General features: G+C 51.7%; 7 protein-coding genes across 7 annotated transcripts; 5 read left to right on the top strand and 2 right to left on the bottom strand.

The window, feature by feature from the left end:
- Window positions 1-202: 202 nt before the first annotated feature.
- Window positions 203-922, top strand: SNO1 (Senecionine N-oxygenase; the record flags this gene model as incomplete). The annotated part of the gene is made up of 1 exon (XM_062892511.1): window positions 203-922. The coding sequence occupies one exon, from the start codon at window positions 203-205 to the stop codon at window positions 920-922; it is 720 nt and encodes a 239-aa protein (XP_062741099.1).
- Window positions 923-1,600: 678 nt separating this feature from the next.
- Window positions 1,601-2,583, top strand: QC762_608340 (uncharacterized protein; the record flags this gene model as incomplete). Its single annotated transcript, XM_062892510.1, has 2 exons — window positions 1,601-1,671; window positions 1,722-2,583. The coding sequence occupies 2 exons, from the start codon at window positions 1,601-1,603 to the stop codon at window positions 2,581-2,583; spliced, it is 933 nt and encodes a 310-aa protein (XP_062741098.1).
- Window positions 2,584-3,156: 573 nt separating this feature from the next.
- Window positions 3,157-4,278, top strand: QC762_608335 (uncharacterized protein; the record flags this gene model as incomplete). Its single annotated transcript, XM_062892509.1, is given in 4 exon segments — window positions 3,157-3,412; window positions 3,522-3,631; window positions 3,644-3,672; window positions 3,726-4,278. The coding sequence occupies 4 exon segments, from the start codon at window positions 3,157-3,159 to the stop codon at window positions 4,186-4,188; spliced, it is 858 nt and encodes a 285-aa protein (XP_062741097.1). The 3' UTR covers window positions 4,189-4,278.
- A 2,597-nt stretch (window positions 4,279-6,875) lies between these two features.
- QC762_0099720 (uncharacterized protein) lies at window positions 6,876-8,050 on the bottom strand (the record flags this gene model as incomplete). Its single annotated transcript, XM_062884192.1, has 1 exon — window positions 6,876-8,050. Exon 1 carries the CDS (start codon window positions 8,037-8,039, stop codon window positions 6,876-6,878), a length of 1,164 nt encoding a protein of 387 aa, XP_062741096.1. The 5' UTR covers window positions 8,040-8,050.
- Window positions 8,051-8,783: 733 nt separating this feature from the next.
- QC762_0099710 (uncharacterized protein) lies at window positions 8,784-13,400 on the top strand (the record flags this gene model as incomplete). Its single annotated transcript, XM_062884191.1, has 6 exons — window positions 8,784-8,828; window positions 8,896-8,952; window positions 8,999-9,310; window positions 9,360-10,970; window positions 11,349-12,738; window positions 13,324-13,400. 6 exons carry the CDS (start codon window positions 8,784-8,786, stop codon window positions 13,398-13,400), a joined length of 3,492 nt encoding a protein of 1,163 aa, XP_062741095.1.
- Window positions 13,401-14,751: 1,351 nt separating this feature from the next.
- On the top strand, window positions 14,752-15,171 carry QC762_0099700 (uncharacterized protein; the record flags this gene model as incomplete). The annotated part of the gene is made up of 1 exon (XM_062884190.1): window positions 14,752-15,171. The coding sequence occupies one exon, from the start codon at window positions 14,752-14,754 to the stop codon at window positions 15,169-15,171; it is 420 nt and encodes a 139-aa protein (XP_062741094.1).
- Window positions 15,172-17,057: 1,886 nt separating this feature from the next.
- QC762_608310 (uncharacterized protein) lies at window positions 17,058-18,285 on the bottom strand. Its single transcript, XM_062892508.1, has 2 exons — window positions 17,996-18,285; window positions 17,058-17,930 (listed from the first exon to the last, which is right to left on the bottom strand). The coding sequence occupies exons 1-2, from the start codon at window positions 18,221-18,223 to the stop codon at window positions 17,151-17,153; spliced, it is 1,008 nt and encodes a 335-aa protein (XP_062741093.1). The 5' UTR covers window positions 18,224-18,285; the 3' UTR covers window positions 17,058-17,150.
- Between the last annotated feature and the right edge of the window lie 188 nt (window positions 18,286-18,473).

The raw sequence follows: 18,473 nt of genomic DNA, 5'->3' as shown, positions 1-18,473 counted from the left end.
ATACCTTCGACAGATATCACACCCCACTTTGGCTGCTCACTTGACAAGGCGACTTATCAACAAAACTATTGTGTACCACCAAGCTTCATACTATAACAACCTAGAAGCCACCGCTCATACATATATTTCTAACCCGCTTTGACTCATCATTCAACCAACCCACCTACACCACCAACCCTACCCCTATACACCCACAGCCACAATGCCACCATCAACCATCACCGTCGGCGTCCTAGCCCTCCAAGGCGGCGTAGTAGAGCACATCGCCCTCCTCAACCGCGCCTCGGGAAGCTACCCATCCGTAACCTTCCACTTCCTCGAAGTCCGCACACCCGAGCAACTCTCCCTCTGCGACGCCCTCATCATCCCCGGAGGCGAATCCACAACCATGGCCATCGTCGCCCGCCGCCTCGGCCTCTTGGAGCCACTAAGGGAGTTTGTCAAAATCAACAACAAGCCCGTCTGGGGGACTTGCGCCGGACTTGTAATGCTAGCGGAGGAGGCCTCTGCCACGAAGCAAGGCGGGCAGGAACTCATTGGTGGCTTGGACGTGAGAGTGCTGAGGAACAAATTCGGGACGCAGGTGCAGTCGTTTGTGGCGGATTTGAACTTGGATTTCTTGGGGGAGGGGGAAGGGCCGTTTAGGGGGGTTTTTATCAGGGCGCCGGTGGTGGAGGAGGTGATTGATGGGGATGGGAGGGTCAAGGTTTTGGGGACGGTGAAGAAGCCTGGGGAGGAGGAGGATATTGTTGCTGTGAGGCAGGGGAATGTTTTTGGGACGAGTTTTCACCCCGAGTTGACGGGGGATGTGAGGGTGCATGCTTGGTGGTTGGGGAATGTGGTTGAGGCTTTGGGACAGGGAGGGGAGGGTAAGGGGTTGGTAATGGGAAAGGGGAAGGGTGATGCTGGGAAGGTTTATTGAAAGGGCGTTTGCATTTGGTTATAGAGTTGGAGTTTAAACATGACTTCTGACATACGTGTCAAACGAGCCATGATTCAGGCATGATTACGTAGATCAATGCATATAGAGGCTGGGTCCTCCTAACATGGGCAATTTATCCCATGGATATTGGCGCATGGCTCTCGGCGCCTGAGTTGAAGTGGAATTGGGCGGCTAGGAATTTTAAGGCAGACATGGCCTCTCTATCTACCTAAATATCTCCCATATTCACCTCTGTTCTCCGCCATGTGCATAACCGCACTTGACAGACCGCATAGTTCCCACCAAGATGTTCGTCACATGTTGAGTATCTAGGCAGGTACCACCCAAAAGTTTGAGCAGGTACATTGAAATCTGAATCAACCATTTCCCGTCACATGTTTTGTAGGCGAGAAGCAAACAGCAGTGACGAGGGGTGGGTGTTGACGGGCAGGTGCCAGGTGGTTAGGTGACAGGTGGTTGGTTCCCTTCACCAGCAGACTGTCGGGTCTGCTTGCTCCGTTTTTTGTTCTGCACCTTCTCCTGTAGATCTTCTCGTGCTGTCACTCTCTCCAAATGTCAAGGTGCTATCTCGGATTGCTCAAAGTTCAACCTGCCTGTCTTGCCACTGGCTCCCATCGTTTCTTATCCCGCTCATACTCTTTAGTAACAAGAGCAATCATGTCAACCGCTCCCACTTCGAAAGAGTACAAAACATTTTTGGACGTTGTCAATGCCCGTGACAACTGCGTGTTTGCTTCCGAGAAATATGGACATAGCTAACATCTTAATCGGTTGCCAGTTTCCCCATCCTGCAGTGGGGTCTCCAGGTGCATATCGATTCCATCGATAGGTTTTACCATCTTGTCATTCCGCCGGCTGATCAAACTGTTAGGCTTGTCATCCCCTCGGTTGTCTCTGCCTTTCGTGGTCGGAAGCTCGACGAGCCCAGCAGGCCAAGGACCTTAGCGCTTGTCGATGGCACCGACGCCGCGTCGAGGGCAGCCATTGTCGAGAAAACTCTGCACAAATTCTGCGACGAGAAGATGCTTGCCATTCTGTCACGCTGGCGCAACGAGTTGAAGCCCATCTATGGATCCAGTGGCGAGCTTCCCTTCAAGATCGATCGTGCTGCCGCACCCCTTCTCGGTGTCGTCTCGTATGGGATTCACCGGACAGCCTTCACTCGCAGTGACGACGGTCATATCAAGCTGTGGGTGCAGAAACGCTCACAGTCCACTGCATTCTATCCCGGCCACCTCGACAATACTGTAGCTAGCTCGACTATGCCCGATGGCCAACTGCCTCTAGAAGTGGCGATCCTTGAAGCGGGAGAGGAAGCGACCCTTCCTGAAGATCTTGTGCGCTCTAGAACCAAGTCATGCGGAACTGTGACGTATATGCATCTGCACAATGCCCTTGCTATCGGCGAGGTCGGTCTTGTTCAGCCACAGGTTGAGTACTTGTTTGAGCTCGAACTGCCGGGTGGGGCTGAACCTAAGCCATGCGATCACAAGGAGGAGTGGATCAAACTTTTTGATGCGGAAGAACTCATAGAGAGCATCTTACAAGGCAATCATGCGTTGCTCTCGAAGCTAAGATCATATGTCAATCATCTGGACATCCAGGTCACGTCAAACCGGGTTACGCTATGGTTGCTCTAAACTTTATCACCCAGCATGGGCTTCTGGATGGTCAAAATGAGCCGTACTTTGTGGAGAGTACCACAAGACTTCATCGCACGCTCGAGTTGCCTGTCAAGCGATTAAACCCTTCCCTAGACTAGCCTGACCTGAGATACACTGTGTTGATGACGGCTTTTGCCATGTATCACTCCTCGAAGTAAACTATGAACTAGGTAATTACCTGGCTTGAAGCCTCAGCTTCCAGGCTCTGGGGATCAGCCCTGGCCGACGCTTCATAAGTAATTGATGTGCTGCTGATCTCTTCTCAGTCAAAACTCATGTTAATGGTGATGGTAGGAAATTGCTAACGTGACTGGCAGAAGGCTGACTTGTAGCGGCCAACAGTCCTGGAAGAAAGCTACCAGGCTACCCTTCATCAAACGTAATCTGCTCCTTTTGAGGAGGACACGACCTACTGAGGCACCAAATAAGACAACCGCCTTCAGAGTAAACTCGGCTGCGATAAATTCTCCCGCTTTGAAAATTCTTCCCAGAACAACCAACAACGCAATCGATCGGGTGGGTTTTGCTCTCCCCGTCCCACCACACACAATGATTCCCACTTCGTCTCCCAGGGCGACGCCTCTCATACCAGAGGAAGACATCCTCTCAAAGGTCCTCCTGCGCCATTCAAATGGCGCATCTACACTCATCGTTCCGTGGTGGCGACTCGAGAAGAGAAAAGATGGGATGCTAGTCCGACATTACGCGGATGCGAAAAGCGAGGTCCAGAGTTACCAGCAAGCACCGGCGCAAACGGTTGCATGCGCAGAGTGGTATGATGCTGGGATATTGTACACGAGCTACTGTCAGTTTGGTGACAGACCTTTCTGTTTAAACCACGGTAAGAATAGCCCTTCACATATCGCAGTAAAGCTCTGACGTGACTAATTGGACGCGCAGTTGCCGACTTTAAGGTGGCGCGGATGTGCTTGCTCGAGTATCTGGACTCATCCAGTTCTACATGAACAGGTTCTTCATTGAAATCGACAAGGCGGTTGCTAAGAAGCAAGAAGAGTTCGATGACGTTTGAAGGAAGGAACTTCTGCACCTCGTCAGGGTTGCATTGTGAGTTGACGATGACCGTTGCAGACCTTGACATTTTACTAACCAGCCCATAGCTACAACATACTGGTAATGTCATTATGGACATTGTTCTTTCCACTGCTCACAACTCACTTTCACTTCTTCGTCACGCCAGTCATCTACGCATTCTTGTACTTTGTGGCTCACGACCTCCTGGGCGCGAGCTGGAAAACTCTTTGGGCCACAATTTGCACCATAGCCTCGAAGGATTCACCGCTCCAGCGGGAACTTACGCACTTGGAAAAATGCCTAAACGATGCTCGTGAGGACTGGAATGTGAAGAAGAATTCCATGACCAAAACACATGCGAAGTTGATGGTAATGGTCCAGCAAGGTATGTACTGTGGGGAACTTTACGGAGAGATGCATTCTTTTGGGTTGCAGACCAGCGTCTGGCAATATCTGCCTCCGAGGCTGAGCCGGCTTTTGTTTGGGGATGAAGAGACAGCGAGGTTTATGGACTCGGTGGATTTTGACTGGGGGGCTCTATACAATTGAGGATTCAGCCGGCTGGTGGGAACCGCACTCAACATATGTGCAATGATTTTAAAGGGTCATAACTGGCATAACGTACATTATAAGCGAGCGACCAATATAAGCGAGCGACCACTTTTTCACAACCTTTATACCATTATCCTCAATTGCTACACAACAATACTAGGAAGCAACCATAATTACATCCGAAATAGCTGAATCAGACAATTCTGCAGCCTCCTGGCAAGTACGTGCATTATGGCCAGGCTTGCCGCACACACTACAGCACCGAATCTTCGTACGAGACCCCCCTGCACCACCACTATTTTGTCGTGTTTCCTGGGCTACCTGCTCACCCACAGCCTTCTGATCCAGTAGATCCTGTGCCTCTTGTATAGTAAGTGACCCTCCAAGCCGCACACGTGTTTTTTTTGGCTCTCCGTCTCTTACTAAGCTCCTCATTGGCCTTGCGTAGCGAAGAGACCTCTGCACGGAGAAGAGCCACCTCGTGCATTATACCCATTGCTCCCTTAGTAAATTGGTCCACAGCGGCTAGCATTGAGGTTGGAGAGCTGCCCTGATGGTTAGAAATTCGAGTTTTGATAAGCGCTGACTGTGAGGTAGCCTCCCGAGGGTTGTGTGGCGTTTGAGAGACCCAAGGTAGTGCCGTGGCTGGGCTCGAGGCTGAAGGTGTTGGAGTCCGAATTGTGACGAACCCCTGTACAGAACCTCTGAAAGGGATACGGGTTGAAGGTAACTTCTGACAATTGGTTCGGTGCAGCTAAACAGTGCACAACAAGATGTCTCAATGTAAACACAAGATACCGTGAATACAAGCGTGAATTGCATACTGCGGAACTGTCTAGCCACGCCAGCCAGTTCCTCCGTGTATATAGGCCTTGACTCCCAGGTACCTCCGTACCGGGATCTATCCTCTAATCCCTAGATCCATGGATCTATCTCTCAAATGTGTTATTCCCTGCTCCACGGGCCCCACTTATCCGTCGCTCGTTCTCACTGGCCCGAGCGACCCCGCTTCTTCTGAACTGTGACACTCTGAGAGCACGATCTTGAACTATAGGTGGACGTTATCTGCCTCCAAAACTGGCTTCTACTGCACACAGAGTCATTTTGGCGGCTGGACTCCTTGCAAGGAAACCGGGAGCTTGGCTTTGCAAGGCTTCCTTGCAACCTGGCAAGGGCAGATGCATAGCGCCAAGTGGTGGATGAGAAACCGTAAATTCGACGAGAAATATCGGAGTTTGTGGGACGGTTGGATTAAGCCATGTTAATATACGTGCTAAGGTGTTAATAATTGTGGATCGTCTCAGCAGACTTCTTCCTGAGGGTAAGCCACTAGTTTGAGGAGCATTTGACATGAGAGGCGAAAAAAACTCAAGAAAACAACTGCCAGGCGTGTAATACCGCAACGAAATGATCATCATCGGCAGAAAAAAGTCCTACGGTACGAACCAGTGGGACCGCACATATCTGGAAGGGTCCTGATCAAAGAGCAACAACTCGTTTTTCGGAGTGGATATTGGAAGAATACCTGGAGAAGGACAAGTGGCTCACAGATATCCAGAATACCCTGGACACGCTTCTCGTAGAGAGCAGGAAGTATTGTTCGGCTTCCCGACGAGGATGTAGTTTAATTTGCAAGTGCGAACCAAGGAATGGACTGATCTACCTCGAAGTGAACGCAAGACCCAAGAATACGCTCAGAAGTTTACCCAACTGATCGGAGGGTGCGTGAACTTTGCCAAGGACAATATCGTCAAATCTCAATAGCGACAGGCAGCTCAAGCAAACCGTCACCGACACGAACCTGACTTCAAGCCCGGCGACCGAGTGGTATTCTCAAGCACTCCGCAGTGTTCACGGCCGACCACCTGAGAAAATCCCGAACAACCCATTGTCCGGATAAGCGTCAGAAAACCCGCCAGGAGAGCCAATGGAATCTACTGGTGGATCCGAGCATAAAGCCTCAAAGATCCTCGCCAGCCGTACCCACCACGGGAGATTGTAGTACCAAGCTCAGTGGAAAGGCTAGGACCCGGATGTAACGGCCTCAAGGCAGTGTATTGCAACTAGCTAGGCCACTCTACGAGTACACTGAACTTAGAGAAGAAAAGAAAAGAGAAAGAGAAGGTTTGACAACATGAGCCTCTGATATGGCTGGGCGTGTTGGCCAGTGCGCGGTGATAGAAGGGTTCTGGAGTAGTGGTCTCTGTGTTCTGGGAATGGCTTCATTAGGGCCGAGGGTTGCCGAGGTCTATGCCAGGGCTCAGCCCGTTACACCGGACATGGAATAGTACTCGGCAAGAGATTTCAAATATTGACCAAACCTGTTACGGTGGTTTTACCACGAGAATTTGGACAAGGCTGGCCCGCCCCGAACGCTTAAAGCATAGCTACAGGAAGCAGAGAACGACGAATTTACAGAGGTTCTACAAAGTTTTAACCAGACAAAGCAATCACTTATTTATATACCTTCCCAGTTATCGGTCGTTAGGCCATTTCTTCCTTTTTTTCTACACCATACATTAATCTATTATTAGTAGCCTTGTCCTTCGTAAAATATTAGATGCTCATAGTGTCAAATCTTCTCCTTCTATTTTCTTCTCCAAGCTCAGTGTACTCGTAGAGATGGCCAAGCTCGTTGTAATACACCACCTTAAGACCATTACATTCTGCATCCATAAAGAATTTTACCCCCCAGAAGTGCGCGCCCGTCGTCTCTTCTCTCTCATAAACCCCCATGAAACTTGCCACACCAGGATAGCAGTTGGAATGCCGAGTAAGAGGGCCCCTATAGCTGCCCAACCCAGTATTACAGCAATAGAGAACACCCAGAACGCCCGGCCGATACTTTGTAGTTTAGACTCTCCTAGTCCATGAAACCACGGGTCGTCTGTCGGCACCGAGAGTGCAACTTGCATTGATGACAGAGCGAGGGATATACCGGCAAACAAGAACAGTAGAGGTACGGTCGCTCTCGCCACAAAAGCGGTGATAGACCAATGCGGGACCTCGTAGAACCACCAAGTTCGCGCGTGCTGTGGGCGGAACACGCGGACGGCCCAGTTCAGCCACGAGAGGCGCAGCTGTCCGTAGTGATATCGCCTCGCAACGTTCTCATCAGAGAGGTGATGGAAATGGCTGATGAATTTCGACCATTGAAGCCAGTTCTCCACGTCGCCAGGGATAAGGTGGGCCTCTTTCGCTAATTCGAAATCCAGGCGGTGCGGCACCAGCAAAGCATATGACCGCAAGAATCCAGTCGCAATCGAGCTGTCGAAGCCCAGCTCTTTGGGCATCCCACAAGATGAGTCCTGCGTCGAGGTCTGTAGATAGGTTGTCCAAAATTGATAGTTGAGAAGGAATACTGGAACAGGCTTTACATAGATCCTGTCCCGGTGCCAGGTGAGATGGAGCCTAGGATCCTCGGTAGGGACAATGCTTCGACCTTTGACCTTTTGTGTATGGAGCGGGTCGATGTTTCGACCGCACTTCTTCGCAATAAGCCAGAGATGTTCGTAAAGCTCATCGAGGAGCGGAGTATCCAGGTGACTCGAGATATGAATGCGGACTTGGTCGGGGAGTAGTCTGACAGCGGGCTCTCCTGGAACATGCGTTATAGGCCCCGCCTTATTATCTGGCTCGGATTGCGCATTCTGAACAGTCACTTCATCGTAAGGGCTGAGACGATCTCTGTTCGGAGCGGAGGATGGAGGGAAAGGAATATGGGAATAACTAGGCATTTGGTATTTTTGACGGTTAAGCTGAGCGGCGGACATGTCCAAGGGCGTCTTTGTGAGGGGAATATCACCAAACCACAGATCCGCGGGGCTGTGCATATTGCAGGCCTTCATCAGATTGGACCCGTAACGACTTGCCACACAGCCGCCTCTGGTTGAGCAAACGAAGATTTTCATTGGCCTGTACTTCGCCCTATCTTTATCATTTTGTATCGGCCCTACCCCGCTCACCCAGAACCACTCTGTGAAGCATAAAAGAGAAGTGCCACGGCCTGTGACCACCGAGCACCTTTTTATGAGTTGAATTAAACCATATTTGCCTATTGTTACAAGCCTAGTGCTAGTACCACTACACTCCTCACACCCGTCATCCCCACCGCGCGATGGGCCTAGCTATATACCTGATCATCTTCCTGCTCTCGATTGCAGTCCTCTACTACCAGGCCACGAAGAGCATCCCCAGCCGACTCAACTCCGACCAAGCTCCGAAATCAAGATTTGAGCTCGTTCCAGCGTGCGCCAGTGGTTTACCGACGAGGGCGGACGGGATTGAGTAAGCACCTCTAGCGCTACTACGAGTGAAGCTTTCTGACAGAGGCAGTATTATCTTTGTACACGGCCTAGGGTCCAACCCCGACTCGACATGGCGGGCGACGAAACATGCGACGAGACAAGCGACGACGGCCGATATACCTGAAGAAGCGGCGACGGACAACGAGCAGTTTGTGAACTGGGTCAGCGACTTTCTCCCTAGTGACCTCCTTCCGGCGGTCAGCAGAGATGTCCGCCTATTCTTTTACAACTACGATTCGTACTGGAAGAGGGATGCGGTGCACACACGCTTGACAAACCTCGGGAATGAACTGCTTGAGCATATTGGAGGGGATCCGGATGTCCGAGACGGTGGGTGTGAAGATAGACCCAGCTTTGGACTCGACTCTTGGGGCACTGCTAACGCGCCCAACTCTAGGAGCAAAACCGGAGCTTGATCTTTGTAGCACATAGTTTTGGGGGCTCGTGGTTAAACGTGTAAGCTAGAAACCACTTGTGATAACGACGCGCCTAACTTCTAGAAGGCACTTGTTCAAGCCCGAGCGAGTCGAGACTTTGGCCACGTCGCGGAGCATGCTCAAACAATTATCTTCCTGGGTACGCCGCATCGCGGGACCAGTTTCGGCCTATGGGGTTGGCTTGCGGCAAAGGGCCTCCAGCCTCTCGGGTCGAACCCGTCAATCCTGGCCGATTTGGAGTATGATTCATTTTCGCTACACGACTTGCATAAGGATTTTATGGCGGTGGCTCCAGACGATTTGCGTGTGTTTAACTTCTTTGAGAAGCGGCCGACATGTATTCTTCGGCTATGGTTCGTTCGGCTAGAGCGATTTGTAAGTATGTCGGATGTTAGCATGGATGGAGCGCTAATAGCAGACACAGTGTGTCCATGAGCAATCCGCCACATATGAGGGTCGAAATGTTCGAAACATTGGGCTATCGGTCGATCACTATGGGCTCAACAAATTTGCGTCGAAGAACGAAAGCTATCAGTCAATACTTTCGAAACTTACCGAATCAATCAGAGCCTCCGCTCGGCCAGTGAAGCATCACTACGCTGTACCGCTCGGGAGGGTAGATACCTATACGGAGCGGGTCGGACTGTCGGCAGAACTCGAGCAGAAGTTGCATATAAGGCATAAGAAAGCAAGCGTTCCATATGCAGTCTCTCTTTACGGATTGGGCGGTGTTGGTAAGTCGCAGCTAGCGCTGGACTACGCCGAGAAGCACAAACATGATTACAACCCGATTCTCTGGATAGACGCGACGGACGAGGAGACAGTACGATCTAGCTTTAAGATATGTGCTGCGGAGCTGGGACTCACAGTAGAGGGCGGCGAAAACCAAGGATCGATTATTACGGATGCAGGGGTCCGGGCAGTACTTAGATGGCTTTGCGACCGAAGTGAGGCGGATGACGAATGGCTTTTGATTGTGGATAATGCCGACGACGTTAGCTGGGGGATCCAGAAGGTCATGCCGAGGGGAAACCGAGGAAGGGTTATTATTACCAGCCGAGACGAGCAAAGTACCAAGTTAGTCGGCGGGACCTGCGAATCGGTCCGTGTTGGCGACATGTCGCCACCGGAAGGGAGGGCGCTTCTCCTCCGACATCTGCAACTCGACGAAGAGCTGGCCCCTGGGGACATCAAAGACGACTGTGATAGGGTGGTGAAAAAGCTGGAATTCTTAGCACTTGCCATTGATATTGCTGGCGCCTATATCGGTAGCCATTCTCCTTGTGACAAGGCTTTGCAGCGATACCTCGCGGACTATGAGAGGCACCGCGACGAGCTCCTCCAGATGGACTTTTTTAGAGGGTTATTGGCGACGGAGAAGACGGTGTGGACAGTATGGGACACCACGCTCGAGAAAATCGCGATGGAAAATAAAGGCCTGCTACCTGATGTATTGCTGACGTTTCTTGCACATTTTAAGGGCGGTATTATCCAGGATGAGATGTTTCGTCTGGCCAGTCTTGGCATGGAAAAAGTCAAGGCTAATATGGGGGAAGAGGAGAGCGAAGGGATGCCCTTTGAACTCCAGCAATTCCTTCCACTCGCTGGAGACAAATGGGATGATTTTCGATATCAGCAGGGCTGCCGTCTACTGCTCCGTTACAGCTTGTTGCAGCGAGTCGACGGGGGGTGGGCTGGCGTGACAATGCATGGCCTGGTTCGGTGGCGGGCAATGCTAAGCCACCGAAGCAGGCCATGGCGGCAGTGGTATATGGTATTTGTTTTAGCAGCGTGTTATCAGAACATCGAGGAGGAACAGCCTGAGTTCCGTCGACATCTAGTTGGACACTTGCCAGATATTCATGGGGATGATGGCCAGGAACGGGAGTATTTTTTGAGATATCCAAGTTTCATCGGGGAGACGATAGGAAGAATATATTACGACGAAGGCCGGTGGGAGGAGGCCGAGAAGCTGCAGGTGCAGGTGATGGAGACTCGGAAGACCAAGCTTGGGGCCGATCACCCAGATACGCTAGTGAGCATGGCCAACCTAGCGTCGACATTTTGGAGCCAGGGCCGGTGGGAGGAGGCCGAGAAGCTGCAGGTGCAGGTGATGGAGACTCGGAAGACCAAGCTTGGAGCCGATCACCCAGATACGCTGAGGAGCATGGCCAACCTAGCGTTGACATTTTGGAGCCAGGGCCGGTGGGAGGAGGCCGAGAAGCTACAGCTGCAGGTGATGGAGACCAGTAAAATAAAGCTTGGGGCCGATCACCCAGATATACTGAGGAGCATGGTCAACCTAGCATCGACATTTTCGAACCAGGGCCGGTTGGAGGAGGCCGAGAAGCTGGAGGTGCAAGTGATGGAGACGAGTAAAATTAAGCTTGGGGCCGATCACCCTTCTACGCTGACGAGCATGATCAACCTAGCGTCGACATACAGGAACCAGGGCCGGTGGGAGGAGGCCGAGAAGCTGGAGGTGCAGGTGATGGAGACGAGTAAAATGAAGCTTGGGGTCGATCACCCTTCTACGCTAACGAGCATAGGCAACCTAGCGTCGACATACATGAACCAGGGCCGGTGGGAGGAGGCCGAGAAGCTGGAGGTGCAGGTGATGGAGACTCGGAAGACTAAGCTTGGAGCCGATCACCCAGATACGCTGACGGGCATGGCCAACCTAGCGTTGACATTTTGGAGCCAGGGCCGGTGGGAGGAGGCCGAGAAGCTACAGCTGCAGGTGATGGAGACGAGTAAAATAAAGCTTGGGGCCGATCACCCAGATACACTGAGGAGCATGGCCAACCTAGCGTCGACATTTTCGAACCAGGGCCGGTTGGAGGAGGCCGAGAAGCTGGAGGTGCAGGTGATGGAGACGAGTAAAATTAAGCTTGGGGCCGATCACCCTTCTACGCTGACGAGCATGGCCAACCTAGCGTCGACATACAGGAACCAGGGCCGGTGGGAGGAGGCCGAGAAGCTGGAGGTGCAGGTGATGGAGACTCGGAAGACTAAGCTTGGAGCCGATCACCCAGATACGCTAATGAGCATAGGCAACCTAGCGTCGACATACAGGAACCAGGGCCGGTGGAAGGAGGCCGAGAAGCTACAGCTGCAGGTGATGGAGACCAGTAAAATAAAGCTTGGGGCCGATCACCCAGATTCGCTGACGGGCATGGCCAACCTAGCGTTGACATTTTGGAGCCAGGGCCGGTGGGAGGAGGCCGAGAAGCTGCAGGTGCAGGTGATGGAGACGAGTAAAATGAAGCTTGGGGTCGATCACCCTTCTACGCTAACGAGCATGGCCAACCTAGCGTCGACATTTTGGAGCCAGGGCCGGTGGGAGGAGGCCGAGAAGCTGCAGGTGCAGGTGATGGAGACGAATAAAATGAAGCTTGGGGTCGATCACCCTTCTACACTGACGAGCATGGCCAACCTAGCGTCGACATACAGGAACCAGGGCCGGTGGGAGGAGGCCGAGAAGCTGGAGATGCAGGTGATGGAGACTCGGAAGACTAAGCTTGGAGCCGATCACCCAGATACGCTGAGGAGCATGGCCAACCTAGCGTTGACATTTTGGAACCAGGGCCGGTGGGAGGAGGCCGAGAAGCTACAGCTGCAGGTGATGGAGACCAGTAAAATAAAGCTTGGGGCCGATCACCCTTCTACGCTGACGAGCATGGCCAACCTAGCGTCGACATACAGGAACCAGGGCCGGTGGGAGGAGGCCGAGAAGCTGGAGGTGCAGGTGATGGAGACCAGTAAAATTAAGCTTGGGGCCGATCACCTAGATACGCTGACGGGCATGGCCAACCTAGCGTTGACATTTTGGAGCCAGGGCCGGTGGGAGGAGGCCGAGAAGCTACAGCTGCAGGTGATGGAGACCAGTAAAATAAAGCTTGGGGCCGATCACCCAGATACACTGAGGAGCATGGCCAACCTAGCGTCGACATTTTGGAGCCAGGACCGGTTGGAGGAGGCCGAGAAGCTGGAGGTGCAGGTGATGGAGACGAATAAAATGAAGCTTGGGGTCGATCACCCTTCTACGCTGACGAGCATGATCAACCTAGCGTCGACATACAGGAACCAGGGCCGGTGGGAGGAGGCCGAGAAGCTGGAGATGCAGGTGATGGAGACTCGGAAGACTAAGCTTGGAGCCGATCACCCAGATACGCTGAGGAGCATGGCCAACCTAGCGTCGACATTGTGGAGCCAGGGCCGGTGGGAGGAGGCCGAGAAGCTACAGCTGCAGGTGATGGAGACGAGTAAAATGAAGCTTGGGGCCGATCACCTAGATACGCTGACGAGCATGGCCAACCTCGCTTTTACTTGGAAAAACCAAGGACGACACGCAGACGCTTTAGCACTGATGAAAAACTGTGCTCAAGCTCAGCAGCGAGTGCTTGGCGACGAGCATCCATACACACTAATGTCTCTGGCCATCGTAGCTAAATGGAGTAGTTAGAATGGGTTTTTGTTTCATGTGTCGGCGTAATCCAATGCTGCATCCTATCTTATCTTACCTAATATGGCTGAGCGTGTTGGCCAGTGCGCGGTGATAGAAGGTTTTTTTCTTCGCACCTGCGGGCGTTATGGGCGTTGTGGCTTGAAGCTTTCAGAGGTTCTTCCAGAAGTTTTTCATCCTCAATCTCTGTTCAGGTAGTTTCAGAGACCTCTAAAGTTGAGGATTCTTTCAGAGGTTCTTACTGGTTTGCCAAAATGGGGCGATTTCTTGTTGTGGCGATCCCCTGTCCAGAACCTTTGAAAGGGATACCGGTTGGAGGCGAACTTCTAGATAATGGATCGGTGCAGCTAAACAGTGCACAACAAGATATCTCAATGTATTACGAATATGATATGGACACCCAAAAGAACAACTAATTGGGAAGTAGAGACGCGGTGACCAATCAGAGGAGAGAAGAATAGACCAATAGGAAATGGATCATCCAGGGCATGAGGAGATCATGAATGATCCTTGGGAGTCAGTCATGATCCACAAAAAACAGAACGATCCAGGTCTTGGCATTAGGTCTATATATATGGAAGAACTAGATAGCTTGTAGATAGTTCCGCAGTATGCAATCACAGCTTGTATTCACGGTATCCTGAGTGTTTACATCGAGACATCTTGTTGTGCAGTGTTTAGCTGCACCGATCCATTATCTAGAAGTTCGCCTTCAACCAGTATCCCTTTCAAAGGTTCTGGACAGGGGATCGTCACACAATGTAGGCACAAGATGCCGTGAATACAAGCTGTGATTGCATACTGCGGAACTATCTACAAGCTATCTATTTCCTTTGTATATATATCTTTCCTTTCATTCAAGTGCTCGTCCGATTACGAGCCCGATCATTCCTAGCACATTGCATCCTGCGATGTGCTCGCTCGTCTTGGCACCATAGCACTTCCATCTGGCTCCCATAGTTTGTTCCCTTATTGCAATGCCAAATCCGTCTTTTCAATCGTCCGCCAACGTCGTGTTCGCGGTGTAAGCAGAGATGGGGTTAACGCGGAAAGTTCGGGTTAACGCACGGGCCACAACACCAAGGGGAAAACAAAAGAAAAGGGGTGAAAAAAGGGTGAAAAAAACAAAGCCAAGCTTCAAGCCAAACGCCCATCCCGTTTCCCGCCAACCAGCTAGGGTGGGAACTACAAACAGGGATTTTCATAAAATATTTATATCAAAGCCCGAGGAAAATCCACGGAAGAGAGGAATCACAAATATTAGAAGCATTGCAATCCGTTTACCCGCCCCACCCCCCCCAAACTGCATCCCGTGCAAATCCCAAGCCATCACATACACATACGTCACAAAATGCATGCGTTTGACGAAACGTTCATGTTGTTACGCCAGCAGCGGGTTGTCATTTGCAGGTCGTGCCACCACGCCGTATTGCCCGGTTCGGTTCGGACAGACGTTAACACACAACACCGTTGTTTGCCAAACCCGGAGCGGCGGCAAATCGTCGAACGGGCGTTGGAGTTGGAGAAAGAAAGCGTTTTATCATCAGATATCAACAGCATCCGGTTTCCTGGCCGAGAAGATGCCGCTGTTCCGGATTTGCCAGTTTGGACGGACGGCCGGCAAGATGTGTTTATTGACCGGCTCCGACGGCGGCCCGTGCGGGTATATTCGGCGAGACCGGCGCGTTACAGCGGTTATTTGAAGTCGCGCCGGCACGTACGGGTGAGCCCGCCGGCGCAGACGGGGGGCAGGTGGCGATTCGAACGATAAGCCATTCCACGAAGAGCAGAAGGGCCAGATGATGGAGCGGTACACCGAATCGTGGAACTCGGTAGTGGCGTAGATATGGCGGATGTGCCGTTTGAAAGCCGCAGGAGCAGCAGAAACAGCGGAAACAGCAGATATTACAGGGTCCACGGCAGACGTAGGGGCAGACGGCGAATCGGAGCAAGACGAAGGAAGCGGCGAGAGGGAGAGTTGCCCCAGACCCGAGGCCGGGCAAGGAGAGGGGAGTATCCGGAACCAACGGCCGGCATACCAGTTCACCGCAGACCAGGCCCAGGCGTGGAAGCATTTGCAAGAAGCCGCATACACATGTATGATGACGGGGAACCCGGGGCCACATTCGGGGATCAGGGATGATGATGGGGCCGAGGAAACAGCCGAGAAAGGGGAGGATAGGTTAGACCCGGACGGAGCCCCGGCAAATGGCCAAGGTATGCGAGGGTTAGAACAATGCATGTTGGAATTTTTCGTCACGTTGTAGGACCATGCCATTGGCGACAACGAGTTTCAAAACGCGTTATATAGCTGTTTGGCCGTGTTGGGGATCAACGTCGCGCACGGGTGGAGGAGCGCGTGGGTCTATACGCCCCGGTTGTCCGCCATTGTGACGGTGGCCCGGATGTTGGTGTTGTACAGGGCCGAATAGGAGCGGGACGACGAGATCGAGCAGCGACGAGACGAGTGCGAAACGCAGCAGGAAGCGCAGCAGAACTCGAGGAGCCATTTCGACCGGGTTTGAGAAATGGTCCAGCGGTTCATGACCATCGCCGCGTTCGACGGACAGCCGTCGCCGATGGATTCGATATTGCGGTTACGAGCGTACGGCAAGGCGATCTCGTACGGCAGAAAAACTATGGCGTTCACGGCCTCGCGGCTGAACCACCGCTCATTTCATCCATGCAGCCATCACTGGGACCGAGCTTCTTCCGGTACCACACCCACCAACCCGTTGAGCAAGACCCCCAGGCAGCCCCTAGGCGAAAGACCGCCCTCCAGCCTCAACGCCCAAAGGCCACCACCAACCACAGCTTCAGGCTCTCCATCCAAGACAGTCGGCGGTGCCACAACCGGCAAGACATCGCTGAAGCAAGCATCAAAGACTGAGACCAAGACCTCCAACACCTCCACCTCCAAATTGGGATCGCTGAAGGCGGCAGTTTCGTCGTCAAAGACATTCAATACTGCCCCTTCCACTTCAAAGTAAAGGGTCTGATAGGTACACAAGGTAGGTAAGTAGGATTCAGGCAGGAGCTGGTAACAGAGAGCGGGTTCTTTTGGTCGTAAGGTATAAAGTGGGATATTATGATTGGTTTTTTTTATTTTTTTTTATCTTTTTTTTGGTAGCTACTGGCTTAGATTTGTTTGGACCTGGAGTTTTTTGTTCTGATTTAATTGATTTGTGCGTTGGGATATGTTTATCTTTATGCCGTGACAATAAGTGGGTCATTCCCCACAGGACGATGATGAGTGAGATGGTCGAAAGGACTGATGTGGCTGTGCATCAAAGCGCGTATTTATCATGCATGCGCTCACTGACAAGTGGTGAAACAGCGCTGTGGAGGTAGCAGGCAGATGCTGTAGGTGCTGAAGAATTGGCAAGGTCATGGATGTAATGATAGATGGGTTTTGTAACCGCTGCACTATCCTCCGTATCCCCACAGGTCGGCGCCAGTAGGCCTCGAATCTACTCTAGGTTCAAGATACAGTCTCACAGTTTCACGGGTGTTTAAGGGTTTCAGGAAGACGACGGACCTATATTCAGCCCTCTCAGCCAGACAATTTCACGGCTACTGAGGCCTCTTTTACAGAAAGGAAATCAGAAAAGACAAAAGTTCTCCCATTGAATCGTTACCTCCAAAGACATTACTCTAACTACCCAGGTATCTGAGAAACTCTGCATTATTCAAAAAGACAAAAACATTGACCCAATCAAATCACACCATCGCCTTCCACCATATCCAATCTCAACACAGGTTCGTGGGCGCTTTCCCAGTGCGTCTGGTGTAAAGGAAGCTCATGGCGTCAATAACAGGCTGGTGGGTTTTCAGCGCTTTCATCTCTTTGGAGAGGTTGCGATCATCCCCGGCCGTGCCTTTGTGCACTCGCTCCATGAGGAGGTCAATTTTGGTCTGGAAGTGCTCCCAAGTCGTCTTATTGTTCGGATCATTCTGTGTTTTCTCAAAGTCCAAAGCTTTGAAGGTCTTCCCTGCGAAGCTTGTGCCGGTGTGGTAATGCCACTCGATCGGTTCCAGCTGGGGCTTGATCGCCTGTCCTTTGCTATCCATCCTGTAAACCATGTTGCTCCTATCATCTGGGAACAACTTTCTCATCTCTTCCTCCATCTTGTTGAGCTGGTATGCCTTGCGCAGCTTGATGATGTCTGCCATGAGAGGCATGAGATTCGGGCCGATGAGGTTTGCCTCGATTTTTTGCGGATGGTTAGCCGGTATATTCTGGACCCGCGTTTGCACTTCCGAGATGAATTTGTCGTAATTGATCTTATACAAGCCGACGTAGCCAGAACCCTTCATCTGATTGGTTTTCCGGTCGTAATACTGCAAAATGTTCTCTGATGAGAGTCGTTCGTTGACGCTGCCGTCCATATCTGGAGCTTGGGCATATGCTTTGATGACATCTTCTATCTTGCTCTTGTCTGTGTACCAGTTTGTTGGAAGGTCTTTGGGAAGATGGTTCGACAGGGCGGGTTTGCCATCGTTCTTGCCTCCAGAGATGAAAGTGATGAACTGGCAGGGTTCCAAAGTTAGGTAGGGCGAATAAAAGACACTGCAGGACACTGGAATATCCTTACCTCGTCCAAGTTGCAAGGCCTGCCCTTTCCTACTGCACAATCTTTGGCAATGCTGTATCTGGTAGGATCAAAACCAGGGGGCCGTGAAAGTCCTTCTAAACGGTACAACATGTAGGCAAAGACACGCTCAGCAGCGTGAGCGTACTTTGACTCTGGCCCCGCCATGGCCTGGCAGACCAGAAAGGTTAGGAGCAGGAGCCATGGGAGAAAAGACAGGCGGGACCGCATGGCGCCTGTAGCAAAGGTGATGAGAAAGAAAAACGAAAGTGAAGTGAGTGGCGATGGTTCAAAGAATTTGGAAAACGAATGACAATGAAGACAGCCGCACCAAAGGGGCGATGGTGTCAACGGAACAGAGAAGGAAAGGGATGAGCGAGACAGAGCCCTTTCAAGAGTGTCTCGCAGGCACATCCGTTAGAGTGGATCACGGTTTGAAAACTGCATCTATATTTGGTGAGTGTGATGGGTAACGTAGTGT

The sequence above is a fragment of the Podospora pseudocomata genome, chromosome 6, assembly GCF_035222375.1.
Source record: "Podospora pseudocomata strain CBS 415.72m chromosome 6, whole genome shotgun sequence".
Lineage (NCBI taxonomy): Eukaryota > Fungi > Ascomycota > Sordariomycetes > Sordariales > Podosporaceae > Podospora > Podospora pseudocomata.
The sequence above is the reverse complement of the archived record's forward strand: the minus strand, read 5'-3'. Positions and strand labels throughout refer to the sequence as shown.